General features: G+C 42.3%; 1 protein-coding gene across 2 annotated transcripts in view; it reads left to right on the forward strand.

Moving 5' to 3' along the window:
- The window catches only part of SYNGR1 (synaptogyrin 1), an 89,498-nt gene extending 65,777 nt beyond the window's left edge, over positions 1-23,721 (forward strand). The window contains exon 4 of one of the 2 annotated variants that reach the window (XM_073592547.1): positions 21,034-23,721. In XM_073592547.1, coding sequence (XP_073448648.1) covers positions 21,034-21,246 — 213 coding nt within the window. In that variant the 3' untranslated portion in view covers positions 21,247-23,721. Of the gene's footprint in view, positions 1-16,958; positions 20,070-21,033 lie in introns of those variants that run through there. The other variant, XM_073592548.1, reaches the window with a different exon arrangement.
- Positions 23,722-25,407: the final 1,686 nt, after the last annotated feature.

Raw genomic sequence — 25,407 nt, forward strand, 5'->3', positions numbered from 1 at the left:
CTTCTGGAGTTCCCTGCCGGCACTGTCTGCTGCTCTTTTGAGTCTGCCACCATAGAAAGCCACTTGCTATGGAGGTAGATGCAGGCTTGCTCCAGAGCCAGGTTGTGTGTGTCTCCCTCTTCACTGAATTTGATTGACGGCAGAAGAAGCCAAAGGCTCTCGCTTCTGCTTCCATGTCCAGTGCTGCTGCTCTCAGGCACAGTTCTGGATCTGACTCGGGCAAGTATTTAGGGGGGCTAAGGGGAGCCAATCACGGAAGGTTTTTTAGCTTAATGCAGAGAATGCATTAAGGTAAAAATCCTTTAGCCTTTAGAATTATAACAGTATATTATATTCTCAGCATTTTTAAGTTTTTAGCTCACTGAACTCCATAAAATAAACATTCCCCAGTAAACTATTTTTTTTTTTTAATTCTTACCCCAGCATGTGCATTTCTACAACTTTTTAAAGCTGCTAGCTACTGTTCTTAGTGCTGCTTTCCTGAACTTCTGGTCTTTAAAGGAAAGGGTTAACAGTGGACAGTGAAGTCTCCAGCCTGTTAGCTTTGAGAGGGCAGTTGCAGGGGGCTGTCTCGTCATCCTAGCCTATGGGGCCGTGTGTTTCTATTGATGCACACAGTGTAGAGAAACACAGCTCTAGTACCTGCATGTAAAGGCAGCTCCCTAGGAAACCTGGGGCTGTGTCATGGCACCAGCTTAAACAGGAGCATAGGAAAAGATCCAAATATAAAGAAACTGCATACAACGTAAGTGAATAAGTCAACTTTTTAGCTAAAATGTGTAGTTCCCATTAGAGGAAAAGGGAAATGGTTTTTGGGTCAGTTTTTTTACATTTCTAGATTTTGTTAAATCTTTTATAAATACAGTTGATATAAAACGTCTACACACCCCTGTTAAAATGTCAGGTTTCTGTGATGTAAAAGAGAAAAAAAAAAAATTTCAGAACTTTTTCCACCTTTTTAATGTGACCTATAAACTGTAACACTCAATCGAAAAGAGGGGGGTGCAGTAAATATAAAAGAATTAAAATAATGTGATTGTTTAAGTGTGCACACCCTCTTATAACTGGGGATGTAGCTGAGTTCAGAATTAAGCAATCACATTCAAACTCATGTTAAATAGGAGTCAGTGCACACCTACCATCATTTAAAGTGCCTCTGATTAACCCCAAATATAGTTCAGCTGTTTTAGTACGGTAAGTCTTTCCTGACATTTTCTTAGTCGCATCCTACAGCAAAAGCCATGGTCCGCAGAGAGCTTCCAAAGTATCAGAGGCATCTCATTGTTTAAAAGGTATCAGCCAGGAGAAGGGTACAAAAGAATTTCCAAGGCATTAGATATACCATGGGAAAAAAATGAAAACAGTCCTCAAGTGGAGAAAATATGGCACAATGGTGACATTACGAAGAACTGGACGTCCCTTCAAAATTGATGAAAAGACGAGAAGAAAACGAGTCGGGGACGCTGCCTAGAGGCCTACAGCAACATTAACCACTTGAGCCCCGGACCATTATGCTGCCTAAGGACCAGAGGTCTTTTTCCAATTTGGCACTGCGTCGCTTTAACTGCTAATTGCGCGGTCATGCAATGCTGTACCCAAACGAAATTTGCGTCCTTTTCTTCCCACAAATAGAGCTTTCTTTTGATGGTATTTGATCACCTCTGCGGTTTTTATTTTTTGCGCTATAAGCGGAAAAAGACCGAAAATTTTGAAAAAAAATTATATTTTCTACTTTTTGTTATAAAAAAAATCCAATAAACTAAATTTTAGTCATACATTTAGGCCAAAATGTATTCGGCCACATGTCTTTGGTAAAAAAAAATGTCAATAAGCGTATATTTATTGGTTTGCGCAAAAGTTATAGCGTCTACAAACTAGGGTACATTTTCTGGAATTTACACAGCTTTTAGTTTATGACTGCCTATGTCATTTCTTGAGGTGCTAAAATGGCAGGGCAGTACAAAACCCCCACAAATGACCCCATTTTGGAAAGTAGACACCCCAAGGAAATTGCTGAGAGGCATGTTGAACCCATTGAATATTTATTTTTTTTGTCCCAAGTGATTGAAAAATGACAAAAAAAAAAAAAAAAAAAAAAATATTTACAAAAAGTTGTCATTAAATGATATATTGCTCACACAGGCCATGGGCCTATGTGGAATTGCACCCCAAAATACATTCAGCTGCTTCTCCTGAGTACGGGGATACCACATGTGTGGGACTTTTTGGGAGCCTAGCCGCGTACGGGGCCCCGAAAACCAATCACCGCCTTCAGGATTTCTAAGGGTGTAAATTTTTGCTTTCACTCTTCACTGCCTATCACAGTTTCGGAGGCCATGGAATGCCCAGGTGGCACAAAACCCCCCAAAATGACCCCATTTTGGAAAGTAGACACCCCAAGCTATTTGCTGAGAGGCATATTGAGTCCATGGAATATTTTATATTTTGACACAAGTTGCGGGAAAGTGACACTTTTTTTTTTTTTTTTTTCATAAAGTTGTCACTAAATGATATATTGCTCACACAGGCCATGGGCATATGTGGAATTGCACCCCAAAATACATTTAGCTGCTTCTCCTGAGTATGGGGATACCACATGTGTGGGACTTTTTGAGAGCCTAGCCGCGTACGGGACCCCGAAAACCAATCACTGCCTTCAGGATTTCTAAGGGTGAAAATTTTTGATTTCACTCTTTACTGCCTATCACAGTTTCGGAGGCCATGGAATGCCCAGGTGGCATAAAACCCCCCCAAATGACCCCATTTTGGAAAGTAGACACCCCAAGCTATTTGCTGAGAGGCATGGTGAGTATTTTGCAGCTCTCATTTGTTTTTGAAAATGCAATATATCATTTAGTGACAACTTTGTGCAAAAAAAAAAAAAATTTGTCTCTTTCCCGCAACTTGTGTCGCAATATAAAATATTCCATGGACTCGACATGCCTCTCAGCAAATAGCTTGGGGTGTCTACTTTCCAAAATGGGGTCATTTGGGGGGGTTTTGAACTGTCCTGGCATTTTATGCACAACATTTAGAAGCTTATGTCACACATCACTCACTCTTCTAACCACTTGAAGACAAAGCCCTTTCTGACACTTATTGTTTACATGAAAAAGTTTTTTTTTTTTGCAAAAAAATTACTTTGAACCCCCAAACATTATATATTTTTTTAAAGCAAATGCCCTACAGATTAAAATGGTGGGTGTTTCATTTTTTTTTTTTCACACAGTAATTGCGCAGCGATTTTTCAAACGCATTTTTTGGGGAAAAAACACACTTTTTTAAATTTTAATGCACTAAAACACACTATATTGCCCAAATGTTTGATGAAATAAAAAAGATGATCTTAGGCCGAGTACATGGATACCAAACATGACATGCTTTAAAATTGCGCACAAACGTGCAGTGGCAACAAAATAAATACATGTTTAAAAGCCTTCAAAAGCCTTTACAGGTTACCACTTTAGATTTACAGAGGAGGTCTACTGGAAAAATTACTGCACTCGATCTGGCCTTCGCGGTGATACCTCACATGCATGGTGCAATTGCTGTTTACATATGACGCCAGACCGCCGCTTGCGTTCGCCTTAGCGCGAGAGCAGGGGGCGACAGGGGTGCTTTTTTTTTTTTTTTTTTTTCTTTATTATTTTTTTGCTTTTTTAATCTTACTTTTAAACTGTTCCTTTCATATTTTTTTTTTTAATCATTTTTATTGTTATCTCGGGGAATGTAAATATCCCCTATGATAGCAATAGGTAGTGACAGGTACTCTTTTTTGAAAAAATTGTGGTCTATTAGACCCTAGATCTCTCCTCTGCCCTCAAAGCATCTGACCACACCAAGATCGGTGTGATAAAATGCTTCCCCAATTTCCCAATGGCGCTATTTACATCCGGCGAAATCTAAGTCATGAAATACTCGTAGCTTCCGGTTTCTTAGGCCATAGAGATGTTTGGAGCCACTCTGGTCTCTGATCAGCTCTATGGTCAGCTGGCTGAATCACCGGCTGCATTCTCAGGTTCCCTGTTGAGACAGGAGAGCCAGAGAAAAACACGGAAGACGGTGGGGGTGGGGGGGGCATTCCCTCCCACGGCTTGTAAAGGCAGTCTAGAGGCTAATTAGCCGCTAGGATTGCTTTTACATGAAAGCCGACCGCTGGCTGAAAAGAATGATACCAAGATGATACCTAAACCTGCAAGCATCATTCTGGTATAACCACTCAAAGTCGTGAATGGCGTACCTGAAGACAAAAAAATGGTTAACAATAAAGCACAGTAAAGTATAAATAATTACACACCTGAAAAACAAACATGATAAAACATAATAACAATAACAATAAAACATTGCAGAATAGAATACAGTAAAAAAGAGCAGAACAATAGAGAGAGAGAATAGAGAGAGAGAACAATAAAACGACAACTATTTTTTTTTTATTTCATATTTTTTTTTTTTTTTACACTTTTTTTGTAACTAACTTTTATAACGGTAACCGGTTCCAGGTTCGGGTCTCTCAAAATGCGATGGCATCTTGGGAGACCCTGTGAAAGTGTGCCTAGTCTGTGCAATGCTGTACTCTACGCTAATACTCAACTAGTGTATGGTAGCGTTCAAAACATTCACCAATGCAAAGACCAGGATTGTCAGGACAGGAGGGACAATAATAGCGGGTGTCACGCCTATATCCGCGCTTGCTGCAGACACAACATCTTTTTTGGGGGGGGTTCGTTGGGTAGGGGTACTCGGGAGGACATAAAGAAAATGCCTCTCATGCAGCCGACTGCATTTGGTTGGGGATGTGAATGGGGGAAGTACGGGCGCTGCAGAAGTGGTGGGTTCCCAATTAGGATTGGCAAATGCAGCAGGAAGGGCATTATGGGCACGACAGGCCTGTGTTTGTCTTTTTGGTGGCAGCGGGACACTACTTGTGCTTGCCACCTCACCAGCTTGAACTGCACTTATGGGACTCGCCACGTCACCACGTGTTACTGCAGTGCTGGTTTGACTACGACCGGGGTGTACTAGGCCGCTGGCGCTTGCCAGTTCCCCAAAACGCTACCAAAAAACTGTTAGCGATCGCAGGGATCAGGCCTGACTCTGCGAACGCTGCAGTTATGCGTTTAGTGTTTTGTAAGTGACAGTGATCAATCGATACTGCACTTGGGTGGGCTGGGCCGGGCGGAGGGGCAAAACGCAGGTGCTAGCAGGTATCTGGGCTGATCCCACTAACACTGCGTTTTTGGGAACCCTAAACTGCTGGTGACGCTAGTATAGATCTGATCGGATCAGATATTGATCCGTTCAGATACTATACCACTAAGGGAGGTGTACGGTGCGTGCGTGGGTGTTAGCGGTACTGGCGCTAACCTGACGCTGCCTGGGGCTGGTGCTTGCCAGTTCACCAAAATGCTACCAAAAAAACTGTTAGCAATCGCAGGGATCAGGCCTGACTCTGCGAACGCTGCAGTTATGCGTTTAGTGCCTTGTAAGTGACAGTGATCGATCGATACTGCACTTGGGTGGGCTGGGCGGAGGGGCAAAACGCAGGTGCTAGCAGGTATCTGGGCTGATCCCGCTAACACTGCGTTTTTGGGAACCCTAAACTGCTGGGGACGCTAGTATAGATCTGATCGGATCAGATATTGATCCGATCAGATACTATACCACTAAGGGAGGCGCATGCTGTGTGCGTGGGTGTTAGCGGTACTGGCGCTAATCTGACGCTGCCTGGGGCGACGCATATCACAGCCGGGCGATCGGGGGGCTAAACCTTTATTCGGTAATAAACGGCGGGTGCCCTGACACTATAAAAAAAAAAAAAACTAACCAGCGTCAACCGTAACGGTTATACGGTGATCAGTGGTGAAAGGGTTAACTAGGGGGCAATCAAGGGGTTAAAACATTTATTAGATAGTATATGGGGATCCCTGACGCTATAAAACGCTGACGGCGAACCTAAATATTTACCTCACTAACTAGCGTCACCAGCGACACTAATACAGCGATCAGAAAAATGATCGCTTAGCGACACTGGTGACAGGGGGTGATCAAGGGGTTAAAACTTTATTAGGGGGGGTTAGGGGGGTACCCTAGACCTACAGGGGGGTAACAGTAACTGTGCTAACACAGTAACTGTCACAAACTGACACAGCAGTAATCAGAAAAAAAAAAAAAAAAACTGCTGGTGTCAGTTTGTGACAGGGGGGGGGGTGATTGGGGGGGGATCGGGGGGCGATCGGGGGGGGGATCGGGGTGTTTTGTGTGCCTGGCATGTTCTACTGTGTGTGTGTGTGTGTGTGTGTTGGTGCACTCACTCACATGTCTTCTCTCCTCGGGCCGGAACGGAAACTACCGACCCGCGGGGAGATTACATCACTTCCTTTGCTGCTGTTTAGCATACAGCAGCAAAGGAGTGTTCCCATTGGCCGGCGGCGATCGCGAGGGGGGGGCCACGAACGGATGGCCTCCCCCTCGTCTCTGATCGCCGGGGGACAGAACGGGACCGCCTCGGGCGGCGGGGGGGGGGGGGTCCGATCGGACCCCCCACCCGCGGAAGGCAAATCACGTACCCTGTACGTGATTTTGCCTGTCCGTGCCGCCTTGCCGACGTACATCGGCGTGAGGCGGTCGTCAAGTGGTTAAAGGAACTACAGGAATATCTGGCAAGTACTGGCTGTGTGGTACATGTGACAACAATCTCCCGTATTCTTCGTATGTCTGGGCTTTGCAAAAACCATCTGAAGTCTCCCAAAAGCATGTGGGGAAAATGTGTTATGGTTTGAAACCAAGGTTGAACTTTTTGGCCAAAATTTCAAAAAATATGCTTGCACATCACCAGAAGAACACCATACCCACAGTGAAGCATGGTGGTGGCAGCATTATGCTTTGAGGCTGTTTTTTCCTCAGCTGGAACAGGGACCTTTTAGTCAAGGTAGAGAGAATTATGAACAGTTCCAAATACCAGCCAATATTGTCACAAAACCTTTAGGCTTCTGCTATAGAGCTGAACATGAAGAGGAACTTCATCTTTTAGCATGACAACGACCCAAAGCATGCTTCCTAATTAACAAAGCAATGGCTTCACCAGAAGAAGATTAAAGTTTTGGAATGGTCCAGCCAGAGCCCAGACCTGAACCCGATTGAAAATCTGTGGGGTGTTGTGAAGAGGGCTGTGCACAGGAGATGCCCTCACAATCTGACAGATTTGGAGTGTTTTTGCAAAGAAGAGTGGGCAAATATTGCCAAGTCAAGATGTGCCATGCTGATAGACTCATACCGAAAAAGACTGAGTGCTTTGATAAAATCAAAAGGTGCTTCAACAAAGTATTAGTTTAAGGATGTGCACACTTTTGCAAATGTAATATTTTTAGTTTTTTTATTTTTGCTTCCTGCTTCCCCCACCTAAAAGATTTGTTTGTTCAACTGAGTTGTACAGTTTATAGTTCACATTAAAGGTGGAAAAAGTTCTGAAATGATTTATCTTTGTCATTTTTTTTTTTTTTTTTTTTTTACATCACAAAAACCTGACATTTTAACAGGTTGTGTAGCTTTTTTTTTTTGTATCCACTTTGATATTTAAATCAAGGTGAACACTGAGGACACAGCAGTCATGGTTTGTTTTGTTTTTTCCCTGACTTTCACTCCATACTGAAATTCTGTATGTCACCATAAGGAGCAAATAAAGAAGTGGGAGGGAGAGGGGTTAACTTACTCCTTCACTTTTCCAGTCAAGTATCTAATTTTATAGAGCTCCGTATTTTAAACTTTGGAGATCTCTTTTTTTATGTTTTTTTATTTTTTTTTTACAGCAAAGCAGTTAGTGGAGTTCAGCCTTGGGGGGGGTTCCCCCAAGGAACCCTACTGTGCATGTGCGAAGCGTGCTGCGCTTTGATTGGCCTGCTGGGGGGGGCGAGAGGAGGAGGAAGCAATTAAGCGAAAGTTCCACTTTTGGCTGGAACTCCGCTTTAAGATTGGCCTTATAAACAAGTGAAAATAAGCCCTGAACATTATTAAAGAAAATGTACACAAGCAAAACTTTACATTCCTTTTTAAGTTAACATTAAAGCTGAAGTGTGGTTAAAAACATTAATGGGGCTTAAGCTAGGCACTAATGAGGTAACTTTTAATGTGATGTACCCCCACTGGGGGCTGTTGCTGATTTTTTGAAAAAGTGATATTGCTTAAGTCCTGGCAGTGAAACCCGCTTTTGGAGCTTGAGAACAGCGATCACACCGGGTTGCTCACTGAGCACCTTCACCATTCATAAAAAAAAAAAATCTTACATTCTTTCAAAGAAATGCAAGGCTTTCTGTGATTGGAAAATAGGCATTCTAGCATTGCAATCTTCCCCTGTTTAATCACAGAATCCCTTGTATTTAGAGTACAATATGATTCAGAATGAAGGAGCTGCACAGTGAGCAACCTGCGGTGATCACTGTCAGGTTTCACCTCCTGAACCTTCTGTAGTGACATTACTGTCAGTGGCTGCATGCAAGTGACATATATATATATATATATATATATATATATATATATATATATATATATATATATATATATATATATATATATATATATATATATATATATATATATATATTATATATATTATTTTTTTTTTTTTTTTTAAGATGGAAGCAGCAGCCACCAGTGGGGCACACATCATTAGAGGTACCTTATTGGTACCTAGCTAATTCCCAACACTTAAGCTTTAATCATGCCTGGAGAATTAACACTATTACATAACGTTAGACTTAACCTCACTATTGGCAAACCATGAAAAGAACACATAAAGTGGAACTAAACTCTCCCAACCTTTACAACCAAGAAAGCTGCCATCTTAGCCTCTGTTTGATCTTAAATTGCCGTGGCACGGCACCCGTCATTTGGTTGCATGGCAGTGATCATTCATAGAATACCTTGAATGTAACTGTTTTGGGACGCTGTTAAATGGATTGGCTTAGTTTCACTTTAATCATAACTGTAAGTCCCAGTTCACATTGATGCAAATTCTATATGGATTAGGTTTGAAAAAACATTGGTGTGAAAGCCGTTCACATCTGTGCAGTGCGATTCTGATCTGGTCAAAAAAGGGTCTTGTGTGGGTTTAGTGCGTGTTGCCTAGGGATTTTATCTCTAGTTTTGCCAAATCCCCTCAGAAATCACATTGGTTCACATTAGAACTGCACCTGTCACAACAGAAATTGCACTGTGACATCTCATCAGATTCACACCGCATCAGTGTGAACCAAGACTTAAGCTTAATGGCTGCTGAGCCCTGACACCATGGTCAGTTTACGTGCCTCCGTCATCAAAAGTGGAAGCTCAACTTGTTTGCTCACCCACCACATCTGCCACCTTTCAGGGGGGAGGGGTGGGGAGGGGAAACGGGTACCTGTTTTTCACAGGTACCCATCCCCACTTATGGGAGACCTGACTGCGGTGAGGGCCCCCCTCCTACCCCCGGCGCTGGGCCAGTTAGAAAGCACAGCGCACTTCGCGCATGCACAGTAGGGGGACTCACTGCCGGTTTCCCTTACCATGAATGGTGGCGGCAGCAGCACCTGAGAGCTGACATTGCGGGGACCCTGGACTGGCAAGTGTCCTTATATTAAATGTCAGCAGCTACAGTATTTTGTAGCTACTGACTTTTTTTATTTTTTGGTGGGGGGCCTGGACCTCCTCTTTAAACCTCCAAAATTGAGCTCTTAAATTTAACCTGTCCACCAAATGTAAAGTCTAGCATTTTTAGGATTCCAAATTGGTGGTGAAGAGTTAAAATTTCTGCCCGTTTTTTATATTTTAATCTGTGACCCCATAAGGGAGGTTTTCTTTGCTTCCAATCCCTGTGACAACCACACAAGAAACGGGGGGGGGGGGGGGGGGGTCCATTGCCACCAGGACAGGAAGGCACAAACTGCTATAAAAATACTTCCAATGTTCTAGGCTTTTGTCACTGTTCTGTAGATGACTTTATTTTTGGCCTGTCCTGAGGGTGAAGTGAGGGGAAATCTCCCCAATAGGGACACAGATGGCAATAAAAACTAGACAGAGGTTGTATCCTTTCCCAGCTGTCAAATATAAAAATAAAAAAATTGGCTGGAGCGAGGTTTAAACCTTCCAGAAATATGAAAGCTGTGGTTGTGGACTTCTCCTTTTAAAAAGTGCTCACGGTCTTGCCTAATTCGTTTTGAGAGCCCATTCACATCATATGCATTGGGCTGCCCTGGGTAGCCTTGCCCACATAGAACAAAGCATATTGCCTTCACTATACGTTTGGACTATTAGTTTAGTTCAGTTCAGACACAGTGGTGTGTACTGAAAAAAAGGTGGGACGTGCTGTACTTTTTTCAACGCAGCATGTTGAGGCACAGTACACTGATCGTAACCTACTGCTGTGACAAAAAGACAACTAAGAGTAAAGTTGGGGGTTAAAAAAAAAAAAAAAAGGGGGTGCGATGGTAATGGCCAAATTTGGCCAATATCATCGGCCAGCATCCCTGTCCTTTTGGTATACATTTACCTGTCAACTAGGGGCATCTTCTGGCCAGCAGCTGTATGGGGCCAGGTATGTATCACTGGTTGCTATGACTTAATTGCATGTGTAGCTGACAGCATTCTAGCAACCAGTGCTGCTTGTGGTGCAGGCCAGGGCTGAACTTTTCTGAGGACAGAAGTGTCCAATATATACACTCTGGCCTCATTGCCTTCCTCCTATATGGCAATAGGTCCATGTACTTGTTTCCAACATGTACCTGAATATGACGCTAATTGCAACATTTGTTGCACAAACTGATGCCAGAATTCAAAGTGTCATCCTGGTGACCTTTTCGAAACCCTACTCAGTACTTATGTGGTTAAAAATGGGGAAACAACTAAAGTAAAAGACTGTCATGTTCACAAACCCATATGTCATTCTCTGAACTAGTGCAGTGAACATCAGACATCTGTTATACATTGAATTGCCAAGGAATCAATGGTCAAAAGCAGAACATTTACAATATGCTGTTTTGGTGATGGTAGATAAAAGTTGCTTTCAGAATGTTTCATTTCTACAAAAGTGTAAGTATAAAACTGATTTGCAACTATTTTGGCCTGATTTATACATTTTCTACTAGCCTGGCATTGATTTCTTGGTTTGAGGCACCTGCAGACACTGGCATCCTAGATCTGGGGCAAAAACAGGTTAGACAGCTTTGCAGTCTTTCTGCATGTGCCTTTCCCTCTCGGCTGTATTAAGTTGTGCACTTGAACACCCAGGCAACCCAAGCTCTTGTGTTTATCATCTTGTCTACTAGCTTGACCATCTTTTACTGTCAATTGACTGCTTAACCCATAGAGCCCTGCCAGACCTCGGTTTACTATAGTCATATTAGAAATTACGTTAAATCGGGTTACTAGGAGTTATTGTACTTTCATAGACATGACACTTGCATGCCTTTTTTGACGGAAGAATAGTATATGTAATGGAGCAACCAATCCTAATAATGTTGGAATGTACATAATTGGTCTTGAGTTACCTGTAGGTGAAGGTTGCTGGTTTTTGGCCAGATCATAGGACAGTCCCATTGTAGGAAATTCTGGTCTTCATTAATATAGTTACAACACCCATGTCTATGGGAGTAGTCCGACCTCTGCCATCCAGCTGTTCTTGTGGTGGATCATTGATGGGACATGTTAGAGAGCCTATCCTGACCACGACTGTTCCCTGAGATAATTGATACTTCCATCTTCCATTGTCTGCCAGCGTCACCCCCCCCCCAACCCAGCAATGACTTAAAACACAAAGTCTAAGGCAGGCCATACTTAATACTTTTTTGTGCCCATTTCCCCAATCCATGTGTAGCTGGCCAAGCTAGGAGTTTGTACTTAAGAGCTCACTGTGTCCCTGAGGGTGGCTGGATCATGCATTCCTTTAGGCTCTATTCACACTTGTGTGATTTGTCATGCGACTTTCAAAGTAGTTCCTGCACTACTTTGGTCTGACTGGTCAATGTAAACCCTCAAGAATGGCCGCAATGGCCTTCAGGCCTGGTATGGATTTTGAGGGGAACCCTACCTCAAAAAAAAAAAAAAGCCGTGGGGTGCCCCCAAAATCCAGACTCCTATCTGAGCATGCAGGTCAGGAAAGGGGGTGCTATGGGGCACCGAAGCACCTTTGTCCCCATGTTGTTGGGGACAAGGGCCTCTTCCTCACAACCCTGGCCGGTGGTTTTGGGGATCCGCGGGCAGGGGGCCTATTGGAAGCCCCCCCCCCCGCCTACAGTGAGGGGAAAAAAGTATTTAATCCCCTGTTGATTTTGCCCACTGACAAAAAATGATCAGTCTATAATTTTAATAGTGGATTTATTTAACGGTGAGAGGCAGAATAACAAAAATATCCAGAAAACCGCATTTTTTAAGTTTTATAAATTGGATTTTTTAATGAGTGAAATAAGTAATTGATCACCTATCAATCAGCAGGATTTCTGGCTCCCAGGTGTCTAATATACAGGTAATGAGCTGAGATTAGGAGCACTCTCAAAGGGAGGGATGGCAAAGACCAAAGAGCTGTCCAAGAATGTCAGGGATAAGATTGTAGACCTACACTGGCTGGAATGGGCTACAAGACCATCGCCAAGCAGCTTCGTGCGAAAGTGACAACACTTGGTGCGATTATTCGCAAATTGAAAAAACACAAAATAACTGTCAATCTCCCTCAGTCTGGGGTTCCATGCAAGATCTCACCTTGTGGAGTTTCAGTGATCATGAGAACGGTGAGGAATCAGCCCAGAACTATATGGGAGAATCTTGTCCATGATCTTAAGGCAGCTGGGACCATGGTCGCCAAGAAAACAATTGGTAACACACTACTCTGTGAAGAACTGACATCCTGTAGCGCCTGCAAGGTCCACCTGCTTAAAGCACATGTTACTGGCCTGTCTGAAGTCTGCTAATGAACGTCTGAATGTTTCAGAGGAGAACTGGGTGAAAGTGTTGTGGTCAGATGAGACCAAATTCGAGCTCTTTGGCATCAACTCAAATGTGAGCTCTGTGTACACAGCTCCCTGTCTACGTGTCGTTGTGGCCTGTACTCCAAGACCGGACACACCGCATCACTGGAAGATCCCACACTCCTCCCCGCCCTGTGCACCATGCAAGGAGCGGCCCTGCTCGACGGAGGTCACGTTACATCTGGGTCTTCGGTTGATCGTGCTAGATGGTGGAACGCACGCCGAATAGCCAGCGTGAGCAAGGAGGCACCATTGATTCAGCTGACACATGAGTAGCCTCAGTGCCGGGCTAAGGAACATATCCATGTAAGCAGGCATTTTGCTTTGTATTTTACTTGTGTTTTAATACCTCACTCAAGGGCTTGTGGAGGAGGGACTCATATCAAGAACAAGTCTCCAGTATTGAGCAAGTTTATACTTTGCTAAAAGCGCTGTTTGACCTTCTTTTTAAATAAAGTGGTCACATCCATCTGGTAAGCAGAATCAACTTATGGAGCTCTCGCTGTGTTTGACGGTGGGGATGGTGTTCTTGGGGTCATAGGCAGCATTCCTCCTCTAAACGGGAGGTGGAAACATTATGCTTTTGGAGGTGTTTTTCTGCTAAGGGGACAGGACAACTTCATTGCATCAAAAGGACAATGGACGGGGCCATATACCATCAAATCTTGGGTGAGAAGCTCCTTCCCTCAGCCAGGGCATTGGATGGGTATTCCAGCATAACAATGACCCAGAACACACGGACAAGGCAACAAAGGAGTGGCTCAAGAAGAAGCACATTAAGGTCCTGGAGTGGCCTAGCCTGTCTCCAGACCTTCATACCATAGAAAATATGTGGAGGGAGCTTAGGGTTCAAGTTACCAAACGTCAGCCTCAAAATTAAAGTCCCTCCTGAGATGTGTGCAAACCTGGTGGCCCCGGTTGGGCAATCAGTACAGTCCTGCTTTGCAAAGGGGTCAAATACTTATTTTACTCATTAAAATGTAAGTCAATTTTATACATTTTTTTGAAATGCGTTTTTCTTGATATTTTTGTTCTGTCTTTCACTGTTAAAATAAACTTACCATTAAAATTATAGTCTGATCATTTCTTTGTCAGTGGGCAAACGTACAAAACCGGCAGGGGATCAAATACTTTTTTCCCTCACAGTACGTGAATGAGTAGAGGGTGCATAGTACCCCTACTCCTTCACCAAAAAAAAGTGTAAACGATGACAGTAGGCAGTTTTTGACAAGTCCTTTATTTAACCGCTTCCAGCCCAAGCCAATTCTGGCATTTCTCTCCGACATGTAAAAATCATATTTTTTTTGCTAGAAAATTACTCGGAACCCCCAAACATACTATATAGTTTTTTTGTTTTGTTTTTTTTTTTTTTAAAGAGAGACCCTAGCGAATAAAATGGTGGTTGTTGCAGTTTTTTATGTCACACAGTATTTGCGCAGCAATTTTTCAAACATGATTTTTTTTTGGGGGGGGGGAGAGAGAGACGGGACTTTCATAAATTTAAATAACAAAACACTAAAGTTAGCCCAATTTTTTTGTACAATGCGAAAGATGTTACGCCGTGTAAATAGATACCGAACATGTCGAGCGCATGCTCGTGGAATGACGTCAAACTTCGGTACTTGAAAATCTGTATAGGCTACACTATAGAAATTTTTACAAGACCTCAAGTTTAGAGTTCCAGAGGAGGTGTAGCGCTAGAATTATTGCTCTTGCACTAACGTTCCCGGTGATTCCTCACCTCACATGTATGGTTTAAATGCCATTTTTTAATATGCGGGGTGTGACGTTACATATGCATTCGCTTCTGCGTGCTAGCACACGGGGACAGGGGCGCTTTAAATTTTTATTATATATAATTTTTTTTTTTTTTTTTACACTTTCTTTTTCCCTTTTTTCAATATTATTTATTTATTCTTTTCATCACTTTTATTTCTATTTCAAGTAACAGATGCTATGATTGTTTTTATATGAGGAAATCACCAGCAGTAAAAAGGGATATCTGAATGATGCCAGCAGCTGCAGGCATCATTCAGTTTTAACCACTTAAAGCCCAGGACGTCATATGACATCCACCTAGGGATGAGAGGTTAAAAAAATAAAAAAAAAGTCCCCTGATGTAGATCCATCATCAATCATGCTGCCCACTGCCGACTAGCAAAAGGAAAAATGTAAAACCTCCGGCGAAGGCTCCTGCTGTCTGCCTGCTCCACCATGTGACTGCTCCTAAATAACTAAAGGGCAGGGCCACCCGGTGCCCTCAGACGAAGGGGGCTGTGTTACCCAGTGACGCCCCTTAGTTATTTAAGAGCTGTCCGGCAGAGCAGGCAGACGCCGAGTGCCTTTTACACTTTGTACCCCACACTATGTACTCCATTCTCATTTACATATGTGGGGCCGGGATCTGAGGGCCCCGTTGTTAAAAGGGGCTTCCAGATTCTGATAAGACCCCCCCATAGCCACTCGCCAGGGTTGTGGGGAAGAGGCCATTTTCCCCATCAACAGCACCAACCTCCCATGTTGAGGGTATGTGGCCACTCGTTCACACCCCCCCCCTGCCGGGCTGCATGCTCGGATAAGAGTCTGGTGTGGATTTTGGGAAGGGACCCTATGCTGTTTGTATTTATGTATTTAAAATCTATACTGGACCCGAAGGGCCTGGCATGGATGGTGTGTTTTGTGTGTTTTATTTATTTTTCCCATTGCCGGCATTCTTTTGTTTACATTCAGCTGGCAGTGGGGAAACCCGCTGACAGCTGATGGGTCATCAGTTGTTAAGCGGCGGCTGGCTTCCCAGCCTGCTCTTTAATGGGCAGTTATTCTTCACACACAATTCAAATTGGTCGATCAATTTTGGACCTAAATTCGTTAGAAGATAAAGAAACCAAATGAAACTTAATAAATTTTTCCATCCTGCACATGTCGAACGACCTTTTGTAGAGCTCAAACAAAATGATCACATAGGTTGCAATCATCCAAAGTCCATCAAAGTCGCAATGGAAATCACACACGTGTGAATGGATGGGTGTAAGGAGAGCCCAATTTACACGACTGTCAGTCATGTGACTGAGCTCCCCTATCATAGAATGTTCTCTGTAGTGCTATGCAGAGGACACACTGAAAGACGACACCACAGGCTGCAGTTTATAAATGACTAAATGGCCCCTTAACATGAATTTATGCTGGGTACCTTCCTACAAACCACATTGCTTATGACCAAAACCCAAGCTAAAGAAAATAATGCATATAATAATAATAATAATAATGAAATATGCAAGATGCCACTGATGACTTGGTTATGAAGATGCCTTTATCACTCTTCCCTTGTATGCACATATGTTACATGTCTAATAAGGTTGAAACAACGGACATCCATCATATGCAACCTCTCACAACACAACTCTTGCAAATTTGGTCAATAGTGAGGCACAAGAAAACTCAAACTATTGTTCTCTGAACTTACATGTGTAGCTTTTTGTTCTAGGTCAATTACTTGCTCAGTAGAGAAAAATTACAGCCCAGAAACAAGCATCCTCCAAAAGCAAGCCAGTAAGGGCAGCTACAGTATTTCTGTCCCGTTTCCTTTTTCTTGAGAATCTAATCAGCTTTCAGAGCTTTGGAACTGATGTCCATCAAAGAAATCCCAGTTGACATTGTCACCCTGCTTGCTCTATACATATACACTAGATGCACCCTAGAAGGCTCAATTTATTATATACATTTATTTGCATAAGTTGAACGTTTATTGGACACTCAGATGAGAAGACTGCAAGAGATGACAATTTTTAGCATGGTTCTTTCACTATTTTACTGTGGTGTGTCAGAGTTAATGTGATCCAACCGAAGTATAACTTTTTGTGCTTAGACTTATCATTTGTTCATATTTCCCACTTAGTATTGGGACCCTGTTGTGTGAGAGTACGGTAAACAGAGGAATCTCACATTATGATAACTTTATCCCTTCCACAGGCCATCCTAGCAGTGTTGAGGCTCCAGCATCTGAAGGAAATTACATTCCAGGAAGAATACAGCAGACTTTTCCCTTCTAACCCCCAGCCCTTTCCTTAACGTTTCATTAACATACTAAAGATCATCGTGCCTTAAACTGCTCCGTCCAAATGTGTTTCAGTATTTTCAGACAGGGTCATTTGTGTCAAAATCATTGTGCTTGGTGCCTTAAGGTTTGTTCACACATGTAGGTGCTAAAGACAAGAAAACTTGTGGGATTTTTCGTGAGCACATTCAGCATATTTTGGATTATTTAATGTACGAGGTGTGTCTAAAAAGTTTGGTGAATGGTATTGGAAAACAAAACTACCTTTTTTATTGGCCTTCACAATACACTTCTGGCAACGTTTATAAAGCTTCTGGGAATTGTCAGCAAAGGCCTCTAGGAATCGTTTACAGAAACTGTCACACATTTTTGAATTGCCGCCACATCTGCAAAACTTGCACGTTTCATGACGCTCTTCAGGCACGGAAACAGCAGTCCGAAGACACCAGATCAGGCGAGTACGGTGGATGATCGAGACTAGGTACGCCGTGCTGAGCCAAGAATTGGCACACACAGGTTGCACAGTGCGCAGGTGCGTTTATCTTGCAGCAACATCTACTATCCAGTCCCGTGCAGCGTTTCATGCGTCTCCGTTACCGTTTTCCCCAATTTGTAGCAGAAAATTGTCTGCACTGACTGAATACGTTCGACTGCCTGCAGCGGGTTTACCCTGGCGGTCACGTGTACCGTGGAGCTTAGGTGGTGCTTCTTGACGTGTCTCTGGATAACAGTGTGCATGCGCGTGCACCTGGCCCATGTTGCCATTGAGATATCTGACCATTCACCAAAACTTTTTAGACTCGCCTCGTATACCTTACGTCCCTTTCAGACGGGCGGACCCACCTGCTCAGCGGATGGCGGGTCTGTGTATGCTCCACTGATGCGGACACACACAGCCTGCTGTCCTCTATTGGATGTCCCCATCCGTCTGTTTTCAGTGGTCACAGACATTTGTCCGTTGACATCTGACACTCCATAAAGGGCAATGGAGGGTCTACTCGGGTCCACCTGAGAAACTAACAGGTCCCATTCGATCCACCCGCGTGAAAGGGGCCTAAAGAATTTTTTGTTTCGATTTAGAGGGGGTGGATTAGAGAGAGAGATTAGAACACTTGTCAGGTTTATTCTTGTCTGTGTCCCCTTTTAGGAATATTTACCCTTTCTATTTGTCCTGTTTTTCCTATTATCACTGAGAGTGATGGTGAAAAACTCCCAAATTTTGAGGTGTCACAAGAACAGGATTAGATGAGAACTCTTATAATGGGTACACTTGTTTTGGTTGCCCTGGTGACAACAAGGGATTTCCTAACATTTGGAGGGATTTCAGCCAGCTGCCTATTTTTTGGGGTATGGGACAAAGTGAAGGGGATCAGCCTCCCCCATGGGCCACAGATGGCAAAAACAAAAAACGGGTTCTAATGCTCCCTTTTATTCTATCCAAATTAGAAAAACTAAGTTTTTGCCTTTTTTAGTTCTACTTTAACTAATTGTATGCTTTTTGCATTTGCTCCTTTTTAGAGCATGTGTTGATCTGGCCTACAGCACAATGTGCTGATCGCACTATACTTTTAAATTATGTCTTAATGATGTTACTAGTGCCATTCCTATCTTTCAAGGAAACCTCTAAAGTTTCTTTGCTTGACCTCCTGGAACAAATATGCAGATTGTTGGCTCTAATTTGACTCCTAACTTTCCTTATTCCATGAGCCCATTTAAAAGCTGTGACTTGGAAAGTACTGAATCCCGGCAGAGCCAGTCAACGAACATTCTCATGGAGGCCAGCATTGGCAGTCTACATATGTGTCTCAGCACAGGTTTCCTTTCATAATGTTTAGAAAACTGTATTTCAAAGCAGACGTACTCTATACCTAACTGATTTCCCACTTCTTGAAGAATACTGGTACACCTCCATACCACGTCATCGTATTAATCTGAAGGAGTTCAATCTCTGACCTCCCCTATTCTATTCTCCCCTTTATTCTGAAACCAAAGACAGACTTTAATGTTAAGGCCTTCTAGCACCTAAGAAAAAAAAGAATACAGTAATGTAATGTAATTTTTTACCTGCCGTGACTACTGCTTAGTTTGGGCCATTTCTTATTAATTGGCTATTGTAATGGCGGTGACAACTTGTTTAGCTCCATTTCAACAGTTTAGAAAAAAAAACAGTAACACTCCAGCTAGACAGTCCATCTAGGAGCAAACGCGCACATGAGTAACTTTACTGGCCTGAACAAGTATGCAGATCAGCTCTGTTAATGTGGAGAGTAATGATGTCAGAGGAATCGCCATGGCTTTTAGGAAATTAGCATTTTCAAAATTTCTCATATCAAAGGTTCTTAGTTGAGCTAAATTTGAGACAATTTTTTTTGGGTGGGGGGGGGGGATTAAGTAGGGTTACAACCATGCCCATGTTTCTCCTGCCATTTTTGTTCCTAATAGAGAGATTTCCTCTTTCTTGTTCTGTTGACGCTGTTCATAGGGGCAGGAACTGAGAAGGTATCTCTGGTCTCACTGGTCTCCCAACCCCAAAAAAGACACTTTCCTGCCCTCTCCACACTATCCACAAAAGAAAAAGTTGGAGTTTTTCTAAAAATTACCAGATCATTTCGTTATTGCTCGTAATAGACATTTGTTTACATGCTGAATATTTTGGGGGCTTTTAGATTACCTTTTAAGTTAGAGAGCTGCCTGAATCACATGTGTAAACAAGCCTTTTCCTTGTAGCTGGAGTGCCAGGTTCTGTGTTGCCATACTGTTACAACTACCAAACTTAATGTGCCTTTCTATATAGTCAGATCCTATTGTCAAACTCTGTCTGCTGCTTGCCAAAGCCTTTAAAGGTCACTAATCTGACATGGATAGGCGTGTTCTTTGCAGAATATCGTTTACTAATCTGTTCTACTAATAGCATTTCAGTTTTATCATCTACTAGTATGACTGTTTTTTGAATTGCTTATTTATACTTGTCGTTTGACTGCAAGTTTATATCCGAAAGTCAGTACACTGTAATAAAAATGTTAATAGTAAAACTATTATTCGAAAATCTTAGGTATTTCCAGTTTGTTTGTTTGTTTGTTTTTTTTTTTTTTTTTTTTTTTTTTTTTTTTTTTCCAAATTAAATGAAACCAGTATTATACAGGATAGTAAAGCACTGGCTTTACTTGCTCATGTTCCAGAAATTAAGTTTCAGGGCTCATTTACATCTCTGCAGAAAAACAGCAGGTAAAAAGACCCATGGCTTTCAAAGTAGTTTAAGTGCAATAAGGAGATGGTTTTTGAAGGACTATCACTGCACCCTATGTTATGCACACCTAAACTACAACATGCAGGGATATAGGAGGATATTACATTGATTTAAACTTAACCATTGAATAAAAGGGTCTGATTCTCATTTGTCGGCCTGTAATGCTCTGTTAAACTGCTCAGATGTGAATGAGGTCTTAAAGTCACTTTTTTTTTTTTTTTTTAATATTGCAATGCAGTTCAGGTTGCAAAAACAGAAATAAATATGCATTTTTTTTTCTTATAATATTGTGCTGCAGTGAAGGCTAAAATGTGCTATACTGGCAGCATGCTATAGATCCAGGCTGCTGCCAACACAGGGCAGCGTGGACTGCGTTTCCAGTGGTCCGACATGCAACCTGCACAACATTGAAATCAACAGAGGACTGCTGGAGACAGTCCTGATCTCCAGCATGCTGCCAGTACTGGGCATTTTAGCCCTTATAAAGCTCGAGTTTTGTGGTGTCAAATGCAATAGGTGCCAGTCAGTAAAAGTATAGGATCCTCAAAACTGCTGCTTTTAACACTTACTAACCATGGTGATGGGTGTCTGTCTCTCCTTCTTTTTTTTTTTTTTTTCTTTTATGTCCCTTCCATCTTTCCCCCTTCTTCTTTTTTTTTTTTTTTTTTTGTTGGGCCAAACCTTATGATCTTTTCCTTCTTTAATCCCATAACCCTTTACGTTTCCTTCATCATTGATCCAAGGTGGGACAAGCTGTGCTGGCCTACCGACGCTACACTCTGGGCTCAGATTCGGCATTGTTCTCTCAGGACTACATGGACCCAAGTCAAGATCAAGGGCCTCCTTATCCCCCTTATGCCAGCAATGAGGATCTAGACCCTTCTGCTGGCTATCAACAGCCTCCTATGGATGCTTATGAGGCTGGATCACAGGGCTATCAGTCCCAGGATTATTAAAACTCCTCCATGAAGGACCTTTCATTGCCTGATAGGCCAGCAACTCCTTTCCTTGCAACTTGTTGCGGCCTTTCTGATAGTGAAAGAGGTAAAACAGTATGTCCTTTATTTTTTATAACACTGTCAAAGGATCTGCTCCTTATTTTTACATTTGTTAATACAGTCTTGTCTTTTTTTTTTTTTTTTTTTTTCTGTGCGGTTTGCAGTTTTGCCAGTTTTAATACCACGCCATTTCTAGGGTTCTTGCAATATACATTTGTTGATTTGATGGGTGGCGGCTGTAGGCAATAACTACCTCTCCAGTCATTTGTAAATCACAAAGCAAATTGTATTCTGCCAATACCTGGCTGAGAATTTTGAGAGGTGATGAGGTAAACCAACACAAACCTGAGAATCCTTACTGAGCCTACGATAAAATAGAGCTGAAAGCAAAACTAAATGCTCCTCTTCTTTTACAGCACTGGAAACTACAATCTTTTGCCTCTGTTTTAACTGCTGTTGCCATGGTGCTGCCCATGTGATCAGTTATGACACCAGCTATTTTCATGGTTTGACAGATTTGTTGGCACACAAGCAAATGTGATGGTAATCATTTATGGCATGCCTTGAATATAACGGTTTTGAGAAATGGTTAAATTGGTTGGTTTAGTTCTGTTTTAAGCCAAGGTTACCTTTAGTCAAAACAGTAGATCTAGAGAGATGAACAGTTTACAGTCTATCAAAATCTTTACTTTTTCTGTGAAGATGGGCCTTGTCCCTCCAGCCGTCTAAGCCTTCAAATTGATCATTGAGACTACCTATCACATTAAAGGGCCAATAGAAAGCTTTAGGCTAGGACATAGCCAAAATTTTAATCCACTTGTCCAAACAGATATATCTTATTGATATACTTAAGCATTTTATAAATCGTATTCCCAGTCTGAATTGCCCAGACTTGTGGCAGGTTGACCTTGAGTACCTGGGTATATGGGTATATTCCAGCAATAGAGTAAGGCTACTATCGCACTGGGTTGTTGGGAGCGTCGGTGGTAAAGTGCTGCTATTTTTGGCGGCACTTTACAGTCGTTTTTGCAGAACTTTTCGGCCGATAGCGGGGCGCTTTTAACCCCTGCTAATGGCCGGAAAAGGGTTTAATGCGCCCTGGCTCTTTGGCGCTGATCACTGATTTCAATGGGCAGGGGTGCTGTAGGAGCAGTTTATACACTGCCCCTACAGTACCTCAAAGATGCGGCTTGCAGGACTTTTTTAGGCATCCTGCCAGCGCACAGCTCCAGTATGAAAGCACTCAGGCTTTCACACTGGAGTGAGAGGAGAGGCTCTATGCAGGCGCTATTTTTTTAGTCTGTAGCGCCTGTAAAGCGCCTCAATGTGAAAGCAGTCTAAAAGATTTGGAATTTCCTAGTTCCCGATGTGCAGGTAACTACTTGCTTACAAATGACTGGCCAATTTATTTCACAGCCTACTTATTCAGGGCTGCCTACTCCATTACGAACTACAAACTAAATGTACAAAAATAGCAACAAGCGAACTTTGCATCCTTTAAAATGATTACTTTAAGCATCGTTGCAAGCAAAGTCCATTCTGTAGTTTAAAGCAAACCTGTGCTTTGCTCATGTAGAGCAAAACCACAGGTTCACCTAGGTGCTGAGGTGCACCTTCCTTGCTCTCCAATACCACTCCCTTACGCTGGTGAGAGGTAGGAAAAATACCTGGTACATACAAGTATGGGGGGAGGGATGTGATTTACTACCCTTCCTCTTATTACACAGTACTGGGAGTTCTGACCAGGCACCCAGTGCTGCAACTTCCAGCTTACTTGGAGCTTCTCCGCTGCAGTCGGAGAGTGAAAGAACTATGTTCAGATGGAGAGGGTGCCAGTTGAATGAACCTATTGCTTTTCCTTTCTTTAGCAAAGCAGGAGTTGACCTTAATTATGAAAACAAAATGCTAGTTGCACCATGTTCAGTGTGTATATAACAGGAGTTTGCAGAAGCAGGAAGAGGAGGGGAATTTCGGAGGTAGGTGTAAGGGGTGTTTTTTGCTGGAGTCCATAAGAGCTATAAGGCTCTGCTGGACTCTGTTTATCATTAAAATAACACTTTTGACTCTCTTGGATTTCTCCCCCTTCTACAAAGCCAATACAACAGGTCTTAAATCTTATTATAGAAATGTTTATATGGAAATGACAGGTATAGAATATTTTAATGATGGCTTTCAGGCACTTTTTTTTTTTCTTCTTCTTTTATGAATCAGAATATTTCAACCAAGTTCCACAAAAACCTTTCCCAGATCTTGATGCAGAGGAATTGTATAGTGGCCTGGATTAAATCTGGCAAAACTGTTCTTTCTAAAATTGCTCCATCTAGATGAAAAGAAATCTGAAGCCAAATGGACCTTGCAAAACATGAGGAGCAACACATCAGCTGGTGGGGACTGTAGATTGTGAAAGCCATTTTGGATATGCCATTTGCAAAATGTAAATTTGCTTCAGCTCAGCAGACATTGTGCATCTTTCTAAGTGTTAAATAAAACATTCTTTGGCTGAAGCACTTCCTTGGTTAAACAGAGACCTGAAGGGGAAGCTATTATCTAATTAAAAGTCTGTTGTATAGTAATCCTGTGTTATGTAGATAAACTAGGAATGGATTTGACTAAAAATGGAAAAAAAACTGTATGGTGATCTCTATTCAAATCTGGTGCTTTTTACTGCTTTGATGAGGAAGTGTTACCGATTGTTGCTTTTCATTTTTGAATTAAAATATTGTTAAATTATATAACAAAGCTCATGAAAGTGAAAAAGCCTTCTGCGGTAGAACATGTTGCTATGACTTTTGTGCAGTTGGTATTATAGCTTGATGCCCTTAAGTAGAGTCTGGTATCCAATGATTTGAGGACACAACCTCCTGAACATAATACTTTTTTTGCCTAGTATTATTAGCACCCTATTATCATGGACAAATGTGTGCAAATAAATATCACTAAAATGGTCATCGCAACTAAAGCAATATATATATAGTATATAGCAATTTAATCTATATTAATTCCTATTTTCTAGAAGACTTTCACGTTACTTAAAAATAAGTGAGCCTTGTATAAAAGTGAGTGAGCCTTGTATAAAAATGAGCATACCACTATCTAACTGTTCGCTATGGAAAATGGACCCCTTTTTGCAGGACTTACTGTGGTTTTGCTAATGGCCATTACTTTATACAGAGAACAGAACCAGCAGTGATATGGAAATTCTTGTTCTCCCATAACAGTTGGCCTATGATTTTGCATGTAACCTGGATTTTCAGACCATCTACCGGATAGCCTGTTGGCATATAATAAACCCCCTCAAAGATCATTCAGAACAGTAAATAGTAGGGGGTCAAATACAATTTTCTGCTTGATGCAGAGGCTTGGGCCACATGGTTATTGAGCAAAGAGAAGATACGTTTTCAGGCTGATGAGCTTCAAGCATAAGTATTTCAAAGTCCCTTAAAGTGATTTGTAAAGTCAAAAGGTTTTTTATCTTAATGCATTCTATACATGAAGATAAAAAGCCTTCTATGTGCAGCAGCCCCCCCCCCCCCCAATACTTGAGCCCCATCTCTATCCAGCGATGTCTACAATTGAATCCGCCATCCGGGACTCTCCCTGCTGATTGTCTGAGACACAGCAGCGGGTGCCATACAAACTCAGCTCATCAGGAGAGAGAGGGGGTGGGCTGAATCGCAGCTCCATGTCTGAATGGAGACATGGAGCTGCAGCTCAGCTTGGGTGCCCCCATAGAAAGCTGCTTGTTTTGGGGGCACGCAACGGGGGGGGGGGGCTGGAGCTCCAGCCAGGGACCCGAGAAGAGTAGGATCTGGACTGGTCTGGTCTGCACAGAGCAGGTAAGTATGACATGCTTGTTATTGTAATAGAAAAAAAAATGAGCCTTTACAATCTCTTTAAACAGAGATCTTGTGACCAGTTGTCTGATATTGGCCAGGTTACCTAATGCTTAACACGATACTAAAATCTTCTTCTTCTTGTTTGTTATTTTTTATCACATTAAGCATTAGGTAACCAAGCCAATATCAGACAACTGGTCACAAGATCTCTGCTTAAAGTGATTGTAAAGGCCTGTTTTCTTTTCTATTAAAATAACATGCATGTCATACTTACCTGCTCTGT

Source organism: Aquarana catesbeiana, linkage group LG07 (assembly GCF_042186555.1).
Source record: "Aquarana catesbeiana isolate 2022-GZ linkage group LG07, ASM4218655v1, whole genome shotgun sequence".
Classification (NCBI taxonomy): domain Eukaryota; kingdom Metazoa; phylum Chordata; class Amphibia; order Anura; family Ranidae; genus Aquarana; species Aquarana catesbeiana.